We start from the raw sequence: 18533 nt of genomic DNA on the forward strand, positions 1-18533 counted from the left end.
AAATTGGCTTTACCTTCTACTTAATCAAATCACCTGAAACTACAAAGTAGGTGCTGATGTAAAAAGATCAAATACTCCCAAGTAATTCAGCAGGGCTATCAGTTACTCTAAATCTATATCTACAAGTGGGAAAGCACCCGTGTTTATTTGTTTGTTAGAGTGCCATTCATTAGTAGAGTTTTCTAGTAAATCTGATTCAACAAAGGAAACAATAGCTTAACCAGCTGGCTTATGCAAAACAACTCTCATAAATACAAAGAGTACATTCCCCTGCATATGTCCATCACCTTTTCTGTTCGTCTCCCACAAGCATATGTGACCAATACTTTAAATTACCTTAATCTTCAGGACATTAAAAACAGACTTGTCCCAAGACGACAAGTCTCTGCAAAACTGGAGCAACCTCAGATCACTCACGAACTGCAGCTGCTACAGCTGCAAGTATTCCAAGACTATTAAATTTTTTAAAATATATATTTCAGTCACGTGCCTATGTTGGAAATTTTCAGTTTGTCCACTGGTTCCCTACGTTGAGACTGAACCAATTACCAGAATATAAAAAGTGGATTTCAATGGTTTCTACCAATCTCTAATCCAAGGAATTCCTTCTCTTTTAATGTATAATTTAGAGTAGTAAGTAGATGTTGTAATTTCACAAGATTATCACAGACCAAAAAAGCAGAAGTCATTGACTGAACTTTTTAAATTGTTCTTTAAGATATATATAGTCCTGTATATATGTGCTGAGGAGGCAGAGCCCCATCCTGTATTACCCTTCTGTTGTAAGTCTAAGGAGAATGACTGGTCAAGAACTGTGCTGCCCAAGCTATTCTTTCTCATTTAAATATCATGACATCAGTTGCAATTACAAATTCGACTGTAGTTTTCTCCAAAACTTGACAACAGCTATTTTCCAAGCAATCAAGAAAATGGTGTCTTTTCATAAAGTTCACTTAAAAAAATAAACTACCTTTTAAAAGTAACTTTCTCTTTTATTCCATTCCTTAACATTGCTTTGAGTAGTTAGAAACTTGTAATAACCTGGTGTTTAAGGTGTTAAAAGTCTATAGTTTTAGTTCAAATCAAACTAGTGATAATTTTGCAGTAAGAAATGGAACTTGTTTCCTTTCCTGTAATAATTTTTGCTCTCTGTTTTTCTTTTAATTTTTTTTTAGGTGAATGTATTTAGCTAAATGTAGCCAGTTACAAGGCTGAACTGTTTTCATTTCTTTATTTAAATTAATGAGGTTGTTTCCAGCTTTCACACTCATACAAGATTCCAACAGTAACTGGTGGCTGCAGACCACACCTTCCCTGTCAATAGCAACCTCCTGGTGCAAAATTTTAAGTACCTTATCTGTATTTCGACACAACTTCTAATATCTCTTAAGACCAGGGCTCACAACATCATTCAGTTTTCTGAACTTCTCCATCCCCTGCAGTTATCTAGCAATTTGATTTTAATATTCATTCCATAAAGAAGTGACACTAATTCTCTCATTAATCTTCTCTTCTCTTTCAGCAGCCAAGATCTAGGAAAGTCACTTCCCATTGATCAGTAGCTTTTAATATAAAAATACAGGTTAGACTGTACAGATGTCACACTGCAGGCATAAGTGTTAATTGGTTTTAAGATGATGATCTTTCTTAGCAAATTGGATCAGTGGTGTGCCAGCAAGGACCCGAGCAATCAGTCTCAGAAGAATATGGATCCAAGCCCTGATGCATTTCATGATATATTATGTAGCAAATAGAAAGTCTGTTAAAACATATCATTAAAGTTACCAAAGCTGCTAATTTCAAGGCACGTCAATGCAGTCCCAGCCAGCAGCAGTGGTGGCACACAAAAGCTGAGCATTTTCGGATCAAGGGCTTTAGGAAAGCCCAGCCTTAAAAGGGGTAAATAAGTTATTGCATAGATCTTTCATCCTCCAAATTAAAAAGACAAGAGAAACTGAGTGCTGTAGAAATATAGGCCATCACTTACCATGTCGTGGTCTGAAACAGGCCCAAAGCTGGTGACGAAGATGTCAGTCTTCACTTCGGTTACTCGCTCTGATGAAGCAGGAAATTAGGACAGTGAGTGTCTATCAACAGCCTTCATTAGATCCAACCACTACCAATTCTCACAACGAATAGAAAAATTATTGGCTTTGATTAGCCATTCTAAAATTGGTCTACAATACGGTCCTGATAATTTACTGCTTCTAGATGTAATTTCAGTCAATATTGTCAGCAACAATTTTTTTATTACAGTGTTTCCACAGAACTTTTTGAGAAAGAGCTTGTAATGCCACAGTACAGAAGCCACAGTTCCATTGCTGTGGAAATTTTTTCACTCTTTGACTGATAAATCTTCTTGTCTGACAATATAAACAGTGCTGAATATTGTACATAGTACTCCAAAGTCTCATGGGGTACTCGTTGGTTTCTGGGCAAGCTAAAGCAAGGTCTCTAATAATTAATCTGGGGCTTATGAGTTATGTATTTTGTATTGAGATACAGGAACATAGAAGAAAAAAAGAGAATACATTATGGTGTACAAAAACGCAAAGATACTTTATTGATATGAGTTAGAAATGGCTGCATTACCCTTTACTGCAATAAACAAATAGGAGCTAAAACTTTTCCAAGGAAACATCAGATAAAATTTCTATACTGAAATCATCTGTGTAAACATTTTCTGGAAGTAAGCCCTCTGCTCATAAATTTGCTCTATAGGCCTCAATGAGAGATTAGTATAAATAATAATTCAGAACTCTAAAATGTACGTAACACAGATTATATGTATAGGCTGTATCACAAAGCTGGACTTCTCTGTGGTCTTCAGGCTGTAAATTTGCTCCATGGCACAATGCCTTTGATCAATTCAGAGGAAACCAGGGATTTTAGTGGTCACAAATGCTGAGTCCGAGACACCTAAAATGGTGCTGATGTCCAGAAAGAGCCCAGCATCTGCCTCGTGCAGATCGACTGGGAAAAGCCACTCTGAGAAACAGCCGGGCTTGAACTCCCCTTCCTCCCACAGCCCTTCATACTGCTGTGTGCTGGGCACTCAGAACAAAGCATTCCCCAGGGTGGCACAGAGCAAAATCACCCTGGGGATTGAAATCGAGCTGCAGGGAGTGACACCTCCTGGAGGCACCAATCCAACCGTGTGGAGTGAGCCAATTCCACCGGGACGGGAGTCTGAAGACATTCCCCGTGGGGCTGGACGAGCCAGCGTGGGGATTTGGGTAGAAACTTCCAATGTGGAAGGAGGGATACAATTTCTGAAATAACTCTCACTTTTTTGAGACAGTAAAATACTCGATTTGATTCTACTGTCAGTCTAGGAATACAGCAAATTACATGTATTCAGTTAGTAAGTTAATGCAAAAATTAGGTGGTATCAAAAGTAATCTTCAGGACTCAGTAAAATAGTTAAAGGATGAAATTCCCAATGTATTATTCATAATCACAGAAAGTAAAATGCTATGATGTGGCTGAATTGCCTAATATTATTTTCATTCTTTAGCTGTGTGACCAAGACATGTAAAAAGTACAGTGATCACAGGCAAAAGCACCGGAGAGGTGAAATCTCATCCTTGGGTGTCCAGTTAAATAATATGTGACCTCATTACTGTTTACAAGCCTTTCAACTGACTTAAAGAAATTTCAATATTTTCTTGACATCTAATTGGCTCTGGATTTAAAGAAGTTCATGGTGAGAATTTAGCCTTTGATAACTGAAAGAAGGATATGGTTGGTCTGAAATTACTTGGCTTGGAAGGAATGTATTCTGGCCTTCAGCCCATCACTATCACAAAAGTTCAAGAAGCTGTGGTCAGGTATGAAACAACTGGCAGAAAAAGAGTAGAGATTTCACAAGGTCCAGTGAAACATTGCTAAATGGACTCCAGCTACTGAATTGCCTTTTCTTAAGACTGAGAAATAAATACCATCTTGAAATCTATAAGCCTTTTACATTTTGAAAAGTGAACCTCAAATGACTCTTTTAAAGATCTTTCATCCTGACTCCCCATCCCTCCATCTCCTTTCCACTGAGGCACTTCCACTGCCATAATCAGGAGATTCTAGAAGCTCTTCAGGCTCAAAATGATGATCCTTTTAAGAGTCCCAGCTCTGAGCAAGACTCTGTTCAATATAATTCAGTTCTCTGGTTTCCCTTGCACGGACACAGAATACACTCTTTGAATCAGCAGCACATCATGTTGTGGTGTCCTGAGTTCTGGCTTTGGAGAAGTGTGGTCATAGTAGCTGATGTTGAGGCTTAAGGAAATCACTTGAAGATCACAAAATGGAAATTAAAGAATTTGTCACTAAGGAGGAAGATTTCCAAGGGATTGGAAAAATAATTTGTTTCTGTATAACATTGAAAATAATTTAAGCAACATGTAAATAATAAGTAGTAATAGAAAATTTAGATTGTGAACTCAAACAAGATTGTGTTATCTTCACACTGATTTCACTTTTGCAGTGCACCTAATCCCAGGTCTCTTCAAATACAGATAAAATCAGTGTACACACCATCGATTTTTTTTTCTTTGGCAGGTAGCTCATTTTCAAGAGCGATGAAAAAGAGTGTATGAACACACAGAGAAAGATGAGCCCCTCCAAAGCCATATGGAAGTTTTGAAATCTTTGTTTACTGTTTTACTAATTAGATGATTCAACTGTGCTTTGTTAAGAGCTTCAGAAGTTGTGAGTCACTCCTGCACAGGACATGTGTTTACTCATACAGTTGGGATATATATTTAGAATCAAGGTTACCTATGATCAATTTGCAGCTTGATTACCATGGGAGAGCTTAAATCGTGTTTCCAATGCTCAGAATGCTGAGCTATATTCAAAAGTCTAAGTCACTGAACAGAACAAGCTCAGGCCAGGAGCTGATTGGACTGCTGCAGATAAATCCATCAGTTCTAAAGGCACATTAACCATCAATCCTGACTATGGCATCTGCTTCATGAACGAGGCCTAAGGAATGTAAGGATATCTGTAGAACATGTAACAATTCCAGGAAAAAAACCCTAGGAAATGATTAATGACTTACTGGTTTTACTGTACGGCAACCACAGGGTCCAAGTAGTTACTGATCAGCAAAATAGCACCCGAGTACCCCCCCAGACACTCTGCAACAGCCTCAGGCACCTGATCCACACCCAGCCCTGACAGCACCACTCAGCACCAACTCCTGTCATCTCCCTGTTTACAAACACTGTGCTAATGATGCCAGACTAACGTCAACTCTCAAAATTAGTAACAAGAAATATTTTGATTTAAACTCCCAGGGATCTCATTATTGCTAGAATGGTGATCTGATTACAAATTGAGAACAAAATAAGAAATACAGATTTATTTAAACAGCAGGATTTAAGTCCATTTATCATAAGAGACTATACATTGACTGTTTCCCTTTATGACCTGCTAGTATTTGAGCACAAGGCTGATTTGAATTGCATGTTTTGGTGGTTTACATCAGTTCCACCGTTTTGGTAATGCACTTGTTCCTCCTGCACGCCTTGTGTAAGTGTGGGCTATAACTGTCTGTATGGAGGAGACTTTTCCTGTGGTTTTGATTGAAAGGAATTCAGATACTGGACAGTGTATGCTGTTATTGCTAAAGAAAGTCATGTAGACTAATCATCCCAGCTGCATCCTGTGAAGTATTTTTATCAAAGAACCACAACAAATACACTCCTAAGAATTTTGTGCTGCTGCTTTTGTAGAGTAGGGACGAAAAGGGAGAAGGATGAGCTGTGCTGTGACTGCCCAGCTGTAGAGTTTGTGCTGCTGGAAAGGGTTTCCTGGGAGTTGTGCAGTGTCGTGGCAGCTCTTCACCCACCAATTAACAGCTCAGCGCTCATATCCTCCCTGCCTCTCTACTGTTGTATTAAATCAATTTTCCTAAGGTTTTCTAAGGCTTTTTACAATTGTCCGTACATCGATGTGGTGCCTAAGAGTGGAAAAAAGAGACCAAAATCAGCCTTTTCAGTTTTTAGAGAGTTAAGTGTAGCATCTAGTCCTTCTTTACTTACAGAATGATGTGTAGGGGTGAGGTATAGGACTGTCTTTTCATTTAGAGTAGAATCATTTAGGTTTAACTTCTTTATGACACATACAGACCAAAACCATATTTTCCCTAAACTTTATGTAACCTCAGGTACGTTAAAATCCAACAATTTCCATTGGGATCTCAATAACTAAGAGGTAATTTTATTGTGTTTATAGATAATGTTCTCATGAAACTGATTTTTGAAACATAATTAACATAATACTGTGAGGTTTATTTTCCCATCCCTTCCACTCTGTGGAAGTAATGAATTGCCTGAGATTGAGTGATGTTGCACTTAAGGACAGTCACACTCAATTTTGATGAACATCACACAGGAGACATCGACAAATACGTTCTACCCATAGCATAAAATGAGTGTAATTCTGTTCACTACTGAAGTAATGTTTATAATCTACTTGAAATGATCTATTGTTGGGCATTTGACCCAACAAAAGCATTTTAATTCGGGAAGATTCTTGTCTGTCAGATCAAACGCACTGTTGTTCTTCTCAGTTCTGTATTAACCTTTCTACTACAAAATCCCTCTCAAAGGGATAAACCACATTTACAATTACTCTACTTTAAAAGGTCACAGACCATGTGATATCCTTTAGTTTTAGGGAGGGGAGGTGTGCCATGCAAAGGTGCTAGTGCACCTGATCTTGTGTTGATGAATGCCATCATCAAACACAACCTGCCCTATGCAAGTCTTCCCTCTCTCCACTGCGGCACCTCAGACCTGCTGCGGTGGCATCCCAGGGACCATCCCTTTGTCCCACATGAAGACAGCCCAGAACAAAAGGGAATGGCCCATCCATTTATCTGAGGAACTGATTTTTCCCACCATTTTTCACTGCTTTTCAATTCTTTTAACTCCCACTCTAGACACAGTGCATTACTGGTAGAGGCCACCAAACACTGAGGTGAATTTTCCTCCTTATTTCACTCCCCCCTGGCACTATTTGATCCTTTATTTTCTTCAGGACTGTGTATTTGAATAGAGATCAGCATCTTTCTTATTTAGCCTATTTTTGATCACCTCTAGTTCTAGGGTGCAGATAGTTCCCACAGAAAATCATGCTATTACCTCAATAACTGCACTGTCTATTTTTTCCCTTAATGTCTAACATGATTTCCTCTTTTTCAGCTTCAATATGTTACTCTCTGCAATTCCTCCTCCTTGCTTTTTGTAACTGATTATCCTCTCATAGAGTTAATAGGTGTCCTCTAGTATGATTCACAACATTTTTGCATTAATTTTGAGAGTTCTATTTTCCATGCATAAATAACTAAATGTAACTATTTGTCCATGTTTATGGATGATTACAACAGATGCTATTTCCTAGCAATGTCTGACTAAGTGACTATGCCCACATATGAAGGTGGCAAACAACTAAATAGCATAATTTATATCAATAATTATTGATAAAAGGTGCAAATGTGCCAATGCATAACATGGTGCTGCATTCTTCTTTTAAAAAGAATCAGCTTAATTCTAGCAGCAACGCCATTTTTTGAGTAACAAGCATTTTCAATAACTATAATTTTTCCCCATGGGTCACCGACTCCATTTTTTAATATTCTGGTTAATGAGAAATAATTCTTTCTTTGTTTAATGGCAAAATGCTCCAAGCTACTCATTTAATTTCAGATATGGCCTTATTGGGTTATCTGATGAATAATAATTTTCATTCCCATACTCTTTATGGAGCATATGCAATTTTTAGTTTTCCTTTTGAAGTAATACCTCAAAAGAAGATTTTAGAAAAGGAAAAGGAGTTAATTTTGATCTAGCACTGATTCCATAGATGCTGAAAGAGTGACCCAAAATTCAGCACCTCTGAATTTTTCATTATCTTAATGCTCTACCTTTTAGCCTGGCTTTTCCATGAATTTATAGTATAGCTCCTACAACGAGTCTTTGTAATGAGATCCCTGCAGAAGGTTGTTCTTGGCTTCAAGATGGTGCCTCGTCTGCCTCACCAGTGGCAGTGAAACTGTTCACCACACTAACAGAAGTTTGCAAACTTGGGAGAGAGAAACATCATGGTGTTTATTTCAAAAAGAAGGAAATTACTCCTCTAAGTGAGTAGAGTCAAGATCAAGATCAAACCCCTTTCACAATTCATTCCAATTTTTCAGTGAAAAGGATGCCTTTTAGTCACTGAAGTCTTCCTGCGTGCGCATAATTACAAGGAAGGAGAAACAAACTCAATGAAGAAACTCTGTCATCTCCCTTTTATTCCATAGGTGAGAAGGGGAGAAACTGATTCTCTTTTGTTTCTTTGTCCATGCCCACAATTCTGTTTCTGTAGGTGAACAGATTTGAAACTCTGCCTTACAGAAAGAGAGATCATTCAGGGATAACCAGAGTTTTCTGCAAGATACCCCTTTCTGAAGGAGAAAGTAACTGTACCACGCATGGTTTTACCTCATCTAGTGTTTCTCAGAAGGGATAGACAGAACAGAAAAAATGCCATGGCTGGGCTTCGCGAACGAAGGTTTGGGAAGGCTCTATCCACATTTGCTACAGGCTCGCTGGTGGCTTATGAGGCCAATACGAGACAGACATGTCCGATTGCAAAAGGCACAGCAGAAAGACTCCTTAGGTGGTATATTCTGCAAGGCACAATTCTTTCTGCATTGCCTTTTCTCCTCGAGAGTGACCCTGCGTGTGTTCTCAAAGGAGACAGCTGCGTTATAGATGGAGTGTCTCCAGGCCTCCTGATTTGAGGCCAGAGTAGACCAGTTATGGTGATCAATATGGCCGAGGCTGAGATGTTGTTTCAGGGAGTCCTTGTATCTTTTCTTCAGCACAGCCAAGTCAGATATGGCAACACACTTTCTGAGCCCTTTTTAATTAAGAATGGTGTGAAACAAGGCTGCGTTCTCGCTCCTACCCTATTCACCATCTTCTTTAGCATGATGCTCCAAAGGGCCACAGCAGAACAGAAAAAATAGTTTTAGAAAATTGGAAGAGTGTTACAGTGCACTCAATGATTTACATTGTGCCTAACTGCATAACGTTTATCAACATAACATATATATATGAGGGTCTCTAGTCTCTTAAATTCTCTGATAGGTACATCATAGCTAGTATGGAATGAATGAGTTTTTGACCTAATTCTTTATATCTAAAAATGGTGTTATGTTGGTAAATTTCTTTACTTTCTCTTCAGAGAAGATTAAAAATCGCGTTCTGGTCAAAATACGCAATAAGAAGCCATCACTGATATTGGAAAGAAAAATGAAACTACTGCTTTTCCATATACATTTTAAAATTTCCAACAACAGGTCATGCTATAATCACAGGCTCATTGAACTTCCAAGTCCAAGGCCCATGCTACATTTGACACATTGATTTAGATTTTTCACTGCATATTTTTATGTATGGAACATTTAACTTGGTATAACATTTCCCCGTTATACCAAGTGTCTAAATCAACTGTCAAAACTGAGTCATCCTGAGGTGCTTTGCTCATATTTAGATTTAGATACCTCAGCAAGAAGAGTTTGAAGACGTGAATTTCCAAATTCCTGAGCAAACCCTTTGTTATAAATTGTACCAGGACTGAAAATATCTGCCTAGATGTTTGTCCCTAGTTTTTGAAATCTGTAATTTATACCTTTTGAATAACACATTATTCAACAGTCAAATGAGTAAATCTGCTTCTAATTTACCACCCCCAATTTCATCAGATGTGGAATGTTTTTAAAAGCCGTGGTACTCAGTTCTAATGTCCAGAGCTGACTAACAACAGACAAACTTGCTGGACGGACACTGTGGAACTCAAGTGCACTGTGCAGCAGGAAAATTGTGATATTTGAGGTTCTTGGTTACAGGCAGGAACAGACAACACAATTCAAAAAAGGAGAAATGCAAATATTATTTAAACTGCTCTAAGCCTTAGTTAGAGAAACTACTCTCCTTCCTTTGCTCCATCTTTTCTTCCTTCCCTCCACCCCATATTTCCCATACTCCACTCAGTTTTGCTTTTTACAGTCATGTAAATGGCTTTTTAACTTTGTGAAGACACTCATTTCCTTCTAAAGAAACAGTTACTTTAAACAGTCTTTTTGTCAGGAGTAAATTTTAACTGGACCAGGTGATCCTTTTCTGACTGCACCTTTGAAGTCTGGATTCAGAAACATCTGTACAAACACACAGCCAGAAGAGCTGACACTGATGTGCTTAGTTCTCTGAATTGCAATCCATAGAGTGAGACAAAATTCTTTCCCTGCATCTCCCTTTGTTTGCTCTTCAGGTATCTGTTTAACAAATCATAATAGCAACAAAACTCATATAAGAAATCATCATATGCTCAGATTTTTCTTGTAGCATGTACCAGACTCTACACATTTTACAGTTTCATTTATTTATTGCTTCTCTGCTTTGTTTATTTACTGTAATAGAGTAGCTGACTGAACTGTACAGTTCCCTTAATCAAAGACTAAGGAGCAGTCATATGAAGTCATAAGACTATGAAGACAGTCATAGATAGATGTGCTGTTTAGGCCTGATTAATAAACTTGTCATTTGTGAGGTCACAGGTCATATTTTATTATCTTTTTATTCTTCATACATTTAAAGTTTTAATACCCATTCAGAGGTCCTCTTGAATTGTGAACCATTTTCTTCTTCTTTTGGGTATGAGAAAACCAAGTACGTGAAAGACAGGGAAGGCATGGCTTTTGTGAAAAAAATTAATATTATATATCAGCATTATTTTATGTGTCTATATAAGCAGAATTAAGTATATCATGGAAAAATACCATTGTTTGAACTGATTTTTGTCTAACGTTACCCTTGACAATCAGAGCACCACGCACCTCCCAGGCCCGGCCTCAGGCGGTTGTCGTACCCGTCCAGCAGCCGGTCCAGGATCCGGGTGAACACGGTGGTGTTGTCCTTGAGTTCATCTTGGGATGAGGTTTGTCCATAACTGAAATACACAACAGTCAGTACTGACAAACACTGATCCACCAATAACCTCACAAAACAGTAATTCCATTTATTCTTGCTTATACTGGTTTATGGTCACATAACCTCCTCCCTATGACAAGATTGTAGTGCTTTATAGGGTTCTTTCATGTTTACGTTTTATTCTTAAATCCTACATTTTTTTAAATCATAGAAAATCAGCGGCCCTCTGTAAATGGTGAGCATGTAAAATGTCAGTTCCCTCATGTTTATCTCATTACTCATTAATGTTTATAATGTGCTAATTACATATGCTATAATGTGTGTGTATTCCTCATGAAAAGGCTTTTTTGTCAGCAAAAAAATAGTGTGTTTAATTCGTAATGGTTATAAAGGATTTGCATGCAAAGAAAGATATAGTAATTTAGAACACTGACATTAAGTACTGAAAATAAATGCTGAAAAAACACAGAGATATCTTCTTGAATATAGAAATAGACTGAGTGTGCCTTTTCATAGATCTAGATATTATTTTGCTTTATTTTATTTCTCATTTTCCTTTAGCAGTTAGATGTGGAGGAATATTTCCATCTTTTCCTTACAAATGCATAACAAAACTATCTGTTGATATGAAAATCTCTCATGTCTGTAAAGCTTCACTTGCAGATCTCTAATGTGTATCCCTAACTCAGCCAAAAGTCCTGAAATTTTACTTGAAGAAGGATAAAATTAAAGCTCTTTGAACTCAGCTACAAAAATCTTACTGCCATCAATACAAATCAGGATGAAATCCCTGGGCTTAGTGGTTCCTGTCTGCTGTAGATGACATCAGAATCAACCTCCTTACATCTGAAACCTTCACCTAACACCCTGTCACAGAGGAGTCCCTTGATCACAGGTCACACTTGTGCTAAGGCCTCACCCAGGGCCATTTGCTCCTGCACTGCTGGGAACACCCATTGCAAACACGCCTTGGCATCGGCACTAAAAGCAATGGTTTGCTGTTCCTGAACTGGAGAACCCAAGAACCTGTGCAGTGCCAGAGCCTTTGTCAGCCCCAGGTGTGACAGAAGGGATCCCTCCTTTGGCCCCTTGGCCCTCTGGCTCGGGCACAAGGGGCTCTGCCAGTCCCCCCTGCCCTGACCAGCCCAGCCTGCTCAGGAGGGACAAACTGTTAATGTAATGATGGGGTTCTACTAAAATACCCACGAAATGATTTTCTGTAAGCTGCATCAGTCAGACGTGCATTGTGTATCCCACACACACATTCCACTTGCATCAAATACAGAGAGAAGGAGGAAGGATACCCTGAATATGGGCACTCTGGAAATGCTTCCAAGTTTATTTTGCAGTACATGTTTGAATATGTAACACTAAAAATTTAAATTAGCTTCAGGAGTGCCATCCATGGAAGTTTTACTAATTTTTGGTTTATTTCCATAGGATGTGACTTTGTAAAGAACAATGTTCAGGGGGTTTTTAATGCATATAAATCACTATTTCTAATGAAGAAGACAAAATCTCTCACAGTGTTAAAAAATGCTATGACTTTCCTCTAGCCATGTCATACAATTTCACTTCACAACAAAATAGGTTGATTTATGTTTATTGTTCATACCTACAGTTGAATTCTAAGTCACAGACACAATTGGTTTTTTACCCTTGTATATATTATCAAATAACAAGTTCTCCTGCTGTCTCCAGCGAGCATTATCTTTCCTCATCCACCTTCTGGAGCATTGCAACACAGGACCTTTCACTGGATTAAATTCACGTTGACACTCACTGTCAGCAAACAAGCTGCTGTACATACATATCTCAAGGATAGCGGAAGGTCATCAGGAATAAGGTGGAAAAAGGATCTAAAACCACTTCAGAAATTGTAGTGGTAAAGAAATGAGTATGTTTGAGAGGTGGTGTCAGGAGGATGGCCTGGTGGCAGCACAGTGGGACAGACTCCCTGCTCCCATGCTGGGATCACATTTGTCGTTTGTCCTTACCTGTTCTTCCCACCATTTTAGCAAAGGTAAAAAGCACCATTAGGGCTGGGTTTTACTGACATATGGTCACAACAGGAAGATTCGGAACATTTGTGCACATATGGAGTAGGCTGTAACTCCAGAGGGATTGTGATTTTTCATTCAAAACACACGTATTATAATAGTTCTAATGCTGGGGGAGGGGGTTATTATAAGAGTGACATGGGAAGACTGTCTTCCTGTATCACAGACACTTTATGTCATTCATCAATTGTTTTTTATCATAAAGCATTAACAGCACCCCAGAAACAAAGGCAAAGGAACTTACTATGCCAAAATGGCTTTAAAACCAGATATATTTCATGTAAGGTGTGTAGATTTTGAGGAAAAAGTGACTGTATGCAATTGTATTTTCACATGAAACCCCAGTATAATAAAAAACTGTGCACTGACTCCATCTACAGGTCATTCCAATACTGACATGCCACCGAATTTTTAAACACTGGTCCAATGTGTTTTAATTCTCACATTAGGAATGCACACACGTCCATTACAGTATAATATATGTACACAGATGCATGTATGCATATCTAGAGAATAAACATGTTTTCACAAAATTCTCCAGCTAGGTCAGAGGAAGTACTTTGTGAATACCTCAAATCTCACCTTAATATACTATAAAAATAAAGTTATTGTTTTTGAAACATCAGATTTATTCAATACAGCAACTCTTAAATGACTCACCAACTTTCATTATTTATTGGTTTTTAGAGGAAATGGTTGTGCAGATGAACCTTTGCCCACTCCACTCTATCTGAAATCTTCAAGGTAGTCAGGGATCTCTGAGGGATCACCATTGACAATACAAAAATTCTACTGCTTTTTGTTCATTAGGTGACATCACTGACAGGACATTAATATTTTTAAAATACAGAAATACATCTGAGAGCCTTCTTAAACACCTTCACTGAATTTTGAATTACAGAGAGTACTTCAAGCATACTGCAAACTGCTTTATAGTCTTCAGTTAACCTACTAATTGTTTGATGAGGTGTTGTATGATTACAAATTGTTCTTAATACTAATGCTATTTTTAGATTATGATTTCAACAAATATTCCACAAGCATTAAGTGCAGCATGGTCTTTCCAACATAACTATCATGGGCTTTGAGCTTTCAGATTCTTCTCCATCCAAGCAGTCTTCCTTCAGCAGGAAGGTCGACTTCAGATTTTCCATACAATTACTAAGTTAGGACACAGTCCTGACCAACAAAGAAGTTAAGTTTTGCCTCTGCTTGCAGTGACAATAAAGTTACTAAATGTCCTTAAATGAGATATAAAACCCCCTTAATTATACTTTTTCCCCTCTAAAGAAACTTGTATTCCTGAGTAGTAATTATATAAGAGTAGAAAAGGTTGCACAGGTGTTTAAGAGGTAGTTTAGTTTCAATTTGTTTCAGAAAGCATTTTCTTTATTTTCTTCACCATATTGGAAAGAAAAAGTAGTCATGCAAACAAACTGTGGTTTTCTTTCAGACTTCCCCTAGTTAGATTTATCTGGGATTTGAACAGAGATTAAGTTCCCCCAATACACTAAGTGGTAGTGCAGCCATGAGTTTGTCTTATGCTACTATATGAAATTAAAGGTTCCTAAATTATGTTGGTGCATTAAAAAATATCTCCCCACCTTCTTTCAGTCAGTGCATTCAGAAGGAGGCTCCAGGCCCAGAGACAGTCACAAAGCACCAGGAATCTCTTCATGGTGGACTCTGAAACTAGAAGGAAAATAACCATCAACATCCCCTACATTAAAGCAGGTATTACAGAACAAAAATGTCTGATTTTGGAAACTTCTGCAGAATAATTTGATGTCAGGCAATGACCTCACAACAGTATAGCTCATGTCATTCAGAATAAGGGCCCATGGCCTTGGCTGTTCTCCTGTTTATCTTTCACTTTTAGACCCAGAGGCTCAGGGTGGGATTTATTTTGCAGTAAGGGTGTATTCTTTTTGCATTATTCTTGAGCGTTAACAAAAATTACGAGTTAAAGCTGCTGTCCCCAAATTCTGTGGCAATTCTTGCTCAGTTTCCTCCTGTGTTGAAAATGTGACAAGGTGCCTCCATAACATTTGCAGATAAGCAAGTGGAATTGTTTTTTGTTTGACCTAACCCAGCTGAGCCCTTCCAAACCTCTTGCAAAGTGTCAGTGTGGGGTGGGGTGGCTGAGGAGAGCAGTGCTTTCCTCACAGCCTCAGCTTTGCTTTGATGTGATGGAATCAACTTTCTTCTACAGACACAATTCTCCTCTTTTCTGAAATACCAGCATCAGAAAAGGACTAAAATGATCAGATTCTAACTCTATGATCTGCTGCTACATAGGCACAGTAATATTTTTGTTGGGCTAAAGGGCACAATTCGTAATGAAACCATGTGCTGATAACCTACACACCATCTCCTAAATCTCTATCAGTCTCTGAATGCTGCTAGGAAATGTTTTTGCATGAGCAGCCTTCTCCTCCTCCCCAAATATCTCCTGTCCTCTCTCCAGACTTCAGCGAGTTACTTTCAGTTTATCTTTGAGTAAAAAGTAACACAACTTAAAAAGTTTCTTTTGCTTTCTAATAAACTATAAAATAAGAAGTTAGCTGGTATTTGTGGAATCGGTGTTCCAGATTTAACTGATTGCCCGGGAGATGATGAAAGTCCCTTTACATATCAATATAATGCGTGCTGGAATCCAGTTGATTTTTAGGATTCATTACATTAAATAAGGGCAGGCAAATACGAAGCCTGTATTTTCCCCCAGTAGTGAATTGGAGGGTTTTTTATGTGTCTGAGGAAGTGAAGCACTGTACACAGAAATGTTTTTGTACCTTTAAATAAAGCTACCCCAATTCACTGCACACTCTGAGGGACAATTTAAATCAATAAAATACCGTTACAAAGCGGTATGTAAGCAATGAGATATAATTAATGCGTTTATAGCCAAATGATGGGCAGATAAGCATTGAATGGGGCTGAGCTAATCTAACTGGATAGGAAGGAGCTGGATGTGGCAGGAAAGCGTGGATAAGGATCATCAGAGACTGCATCTTAACTTGCCCTGTAATGAGCCTCCTCACAAAGGGAAAGGCAACATCTGTGGCTTCAAAAATCGCCTTCTCCCGGTCCTGCCAACTTCTGCCTTTGCAAAAGGCTCCTCGGGATGAAGAACGGAAAGTGAATTATTCTGAACTATCTTGATCTGTTGAGCTCCACGCTCTCCCCCCTCCTCCCAACACCACCCCCAATAAAACCTTGCAGGCACTATAAATGCCGGAGAAGGAAAGTTTCTCGCATCTGGAAAAAGCAAATGTTAACAACGACTTTGAGAAGCGTTAAAGCCCAGCAGCCTCCCTGCCCCCCGGCCTCCCCCAGCCCGCAACGCCCGAGAGACCAGCGCCGGTTCTCCCATTCAAAATGGGAGCGAGAGCCACGCTGGGAGCGCTTCAGCAGCGCCCACTGGAAAGGAAAAAAAAAAAGGGGGGGTGAAATGGGGAAAATTAAAACAAAAACGGGGCTAAAAAGGGAGCATTTTGATGCATTTTTGACTCACGGTGAGAGGTTTGCCTCTCTCTGAGCAGCAAATCGAGACTTGTTTTCCTCCCGGCATTTCAACTTTGCATCCCCCTGCCCCGAGTAGCCACCCCTCCCACCGCGCCCGCGGGAGGGAAAAACCCAAACCCCAAAACCTTCTGCGAGGGACCGGCGGAAATCAGTCCGCGCTAAAAAATAAATAAATAAGATAAATGACAATGCCCATCGATCGCTGCGGATTTTCAAGCTGGAGGGAGAGGGGAAAAAACCCCCCCCGACCCGGCGGTACCTGCGGAGAGGGGAGAGGAGCCGCCTGCGCGCCTGGCCGCGGTGCCCGCACCGGCAGCTGCCGGAGCGGTGCGGTGCGTGTCCGTGTGTCCCCGTGTCCGTGTGTCCCCGTGTCCGTGTGGCCGTGTGCGCGCCCGTGTGCGTGGCCGTGGGGGCGAGCCCCTCGCCGCCCTTACCGGAGCCCTGGGCGCGGGTCCCTGTGCCGCTGCCCGGCGCTGCCCCGCCGTGCCCGCCCGCCGGCGCGGAGGATGCGCGGCTCCGGCTCCGCCGCTCACTCCGCCTCGGCCATCGCCGTCGCTGCTCCGCTCCTCCGGGCTGAGCACCCAAATTTCTCTGCCCAATATTCCGACCGCCGCTATACAACAAAAGCTTTCTCTTTACCAAGACAGTAGTAATACGTCCCAGGGTAAACCGGATGTGAAATAGGCTGTGACTTCATGCCAGAGAGATTTTATTTTAGAAAGGAAGGTGGTACCAAGCTCTCATCTAGAGACCAATCCGCCCATTTTTTATATGCAGCACAATTTAACTTCCAGTGCTCTCGCCCTAATCCCTTTCTCTCTGGCTGCAGACTCAAATCCTTCTACAATCTGCAGCATTATTATTACTGGGGGGGGGAGGCTGCACGGCCGGGGGAGGCTGCGCTGAGCATCTTTAGACACTTGCAGTTTACAAAACAGTCTATTTTAAGGGTCGTACATTAAAAATATAACTGATCTGAGTTAGCGTTCGACCTTCGATTGAATATTTAGTCGCGGTACAAATATGAATGAAGGCTGGCTAGGGGTGTAGAGGATGCAACACTACGCGCTGGTGCCTATAGACTGTACCCATAGGGACCTGGCGGCAGCCCGTGGCCATAGGCAGTCGGGGGCAGAGATGCTGTGCAATTCTAATTAAACGCAGGTAACACGCATTTTGGGCGAGGCGCGCGGGAGCTCAGCCCCAGGACGCGGTGGCTCTCCCGCACTTCCACACGCCCGTGGCCGGCAGGTTTGCCCCGGGGCTCGGCCGAGGGCTGTCCGTGCTCGGGGGCTGCCCCCGCACCTCCCCTGTCCCCCCGGGGCCGGGGCCGGGACAGCCCAGCCCGGCCGGAGCCCGCCCGGTCCCGCGGCACTGGGGGCGCTCCGGCCGCCCCCGGCCCCGCTGGGGGCCCGGCCCGGCCCCGCCGTGCCCGCCGAGGGCTCGGTTCTGCCTCCCCCTGGGCAGCGCCCGCTCCCCTCGGGCCGAGCGGGCCCGGCGGGGCCGGCGCTGCGGGGAACCGGACAAAGTTGGACGCATCAGGTCCGGGGAGGTGCCGGGGTGCGGGGAGAGCCGGGCAGCGCTCACCTGCCCACCGCAGGTTATCGTGCCTTCGGCTGAGGCACCGGCACCAGCTCCGAGCCTTCTGCAGAGATGTCAGACACTGCGAACCGCACGAACTGCGCGGTCAGCTGTCCTAGCTCCGCTCAATGGAAAGAGAAAATGAAGTCCTTCGTCAACAGTATCTGTTCCTCATAAAGCACTACCAGCATCCTCGGGGTGAAAAAAAGTTCCCATATCACATGCACCTACTGGATTTCAAATTCTGTCTACTTTCCCTCTTCTCCTCTCAATGCCATCACCGATTCAATTTCTGTTCCCTCCTATAGTGCTGCTCCAAGGGAGGTCAAAATCCATACATCTTGTCAGAGATAACCTGAATTGGTATCTTATGTTACAGTTAAGC

The 18533-nt window shown here is 41.0% G+C and overlaps 1 protein-coding gene across 1 annotated transcript in view; it reads right to left on the reverse strand.

Moving 5' to 3' along the window:
- The window catches only part of GABRA1 (gamma-aminobutyric acid type A receptor subunit alpha1), a 42092-nt gene extending 24940 nt beyond the window's left edge, over positions 1 to 17152 (reverse strand). Inside the window, exons 1-4 of the mRNA XM_027711716.1 lie at positions 17002 to 17152; positions 14647 to 14734; positions 10889 to 11001; positions 1988 to 2055 (exon numbers count right to left, since the gene is read on the reverse strand). Of these exons, the coding sequence (XP_027567517.1) occupies positions 1988 to 2055; positions 10889 to 11001; positions 14647 to 14720 (255 nt within the window). The 5' untranslated portion in view covers positions 14721 to 14734; positions 17002 to 17152. The remainder of the gene's footprint in view (positions 1 to 1987; positions 2056 to 10888; positions 11002 to 14646; positions 14735 to 17001) is intronic.
- Between the last annotated feature and the right edge of the window lie 1381 nt (positions 17153 to 18533).

The sequence above is a fragment of the Pipra filicauda genome, unplaced genomic scaffold (assembly GCF_003945595.2).
Source record: "Pipra filicauda isolate LSUMZ 115617 unplaced genomic scaffold, ASM394559v2 scaffold89_size2521313_pilon, whole genome shotgun sequence".
In the NCBI taxonomy this organism is placed as follows: domain Eukaryota; kingdom Metazoa; phylum Chordata; class Aves; order Passeriformes; family Pipridae; genus Pipra; species Pipra filicauda.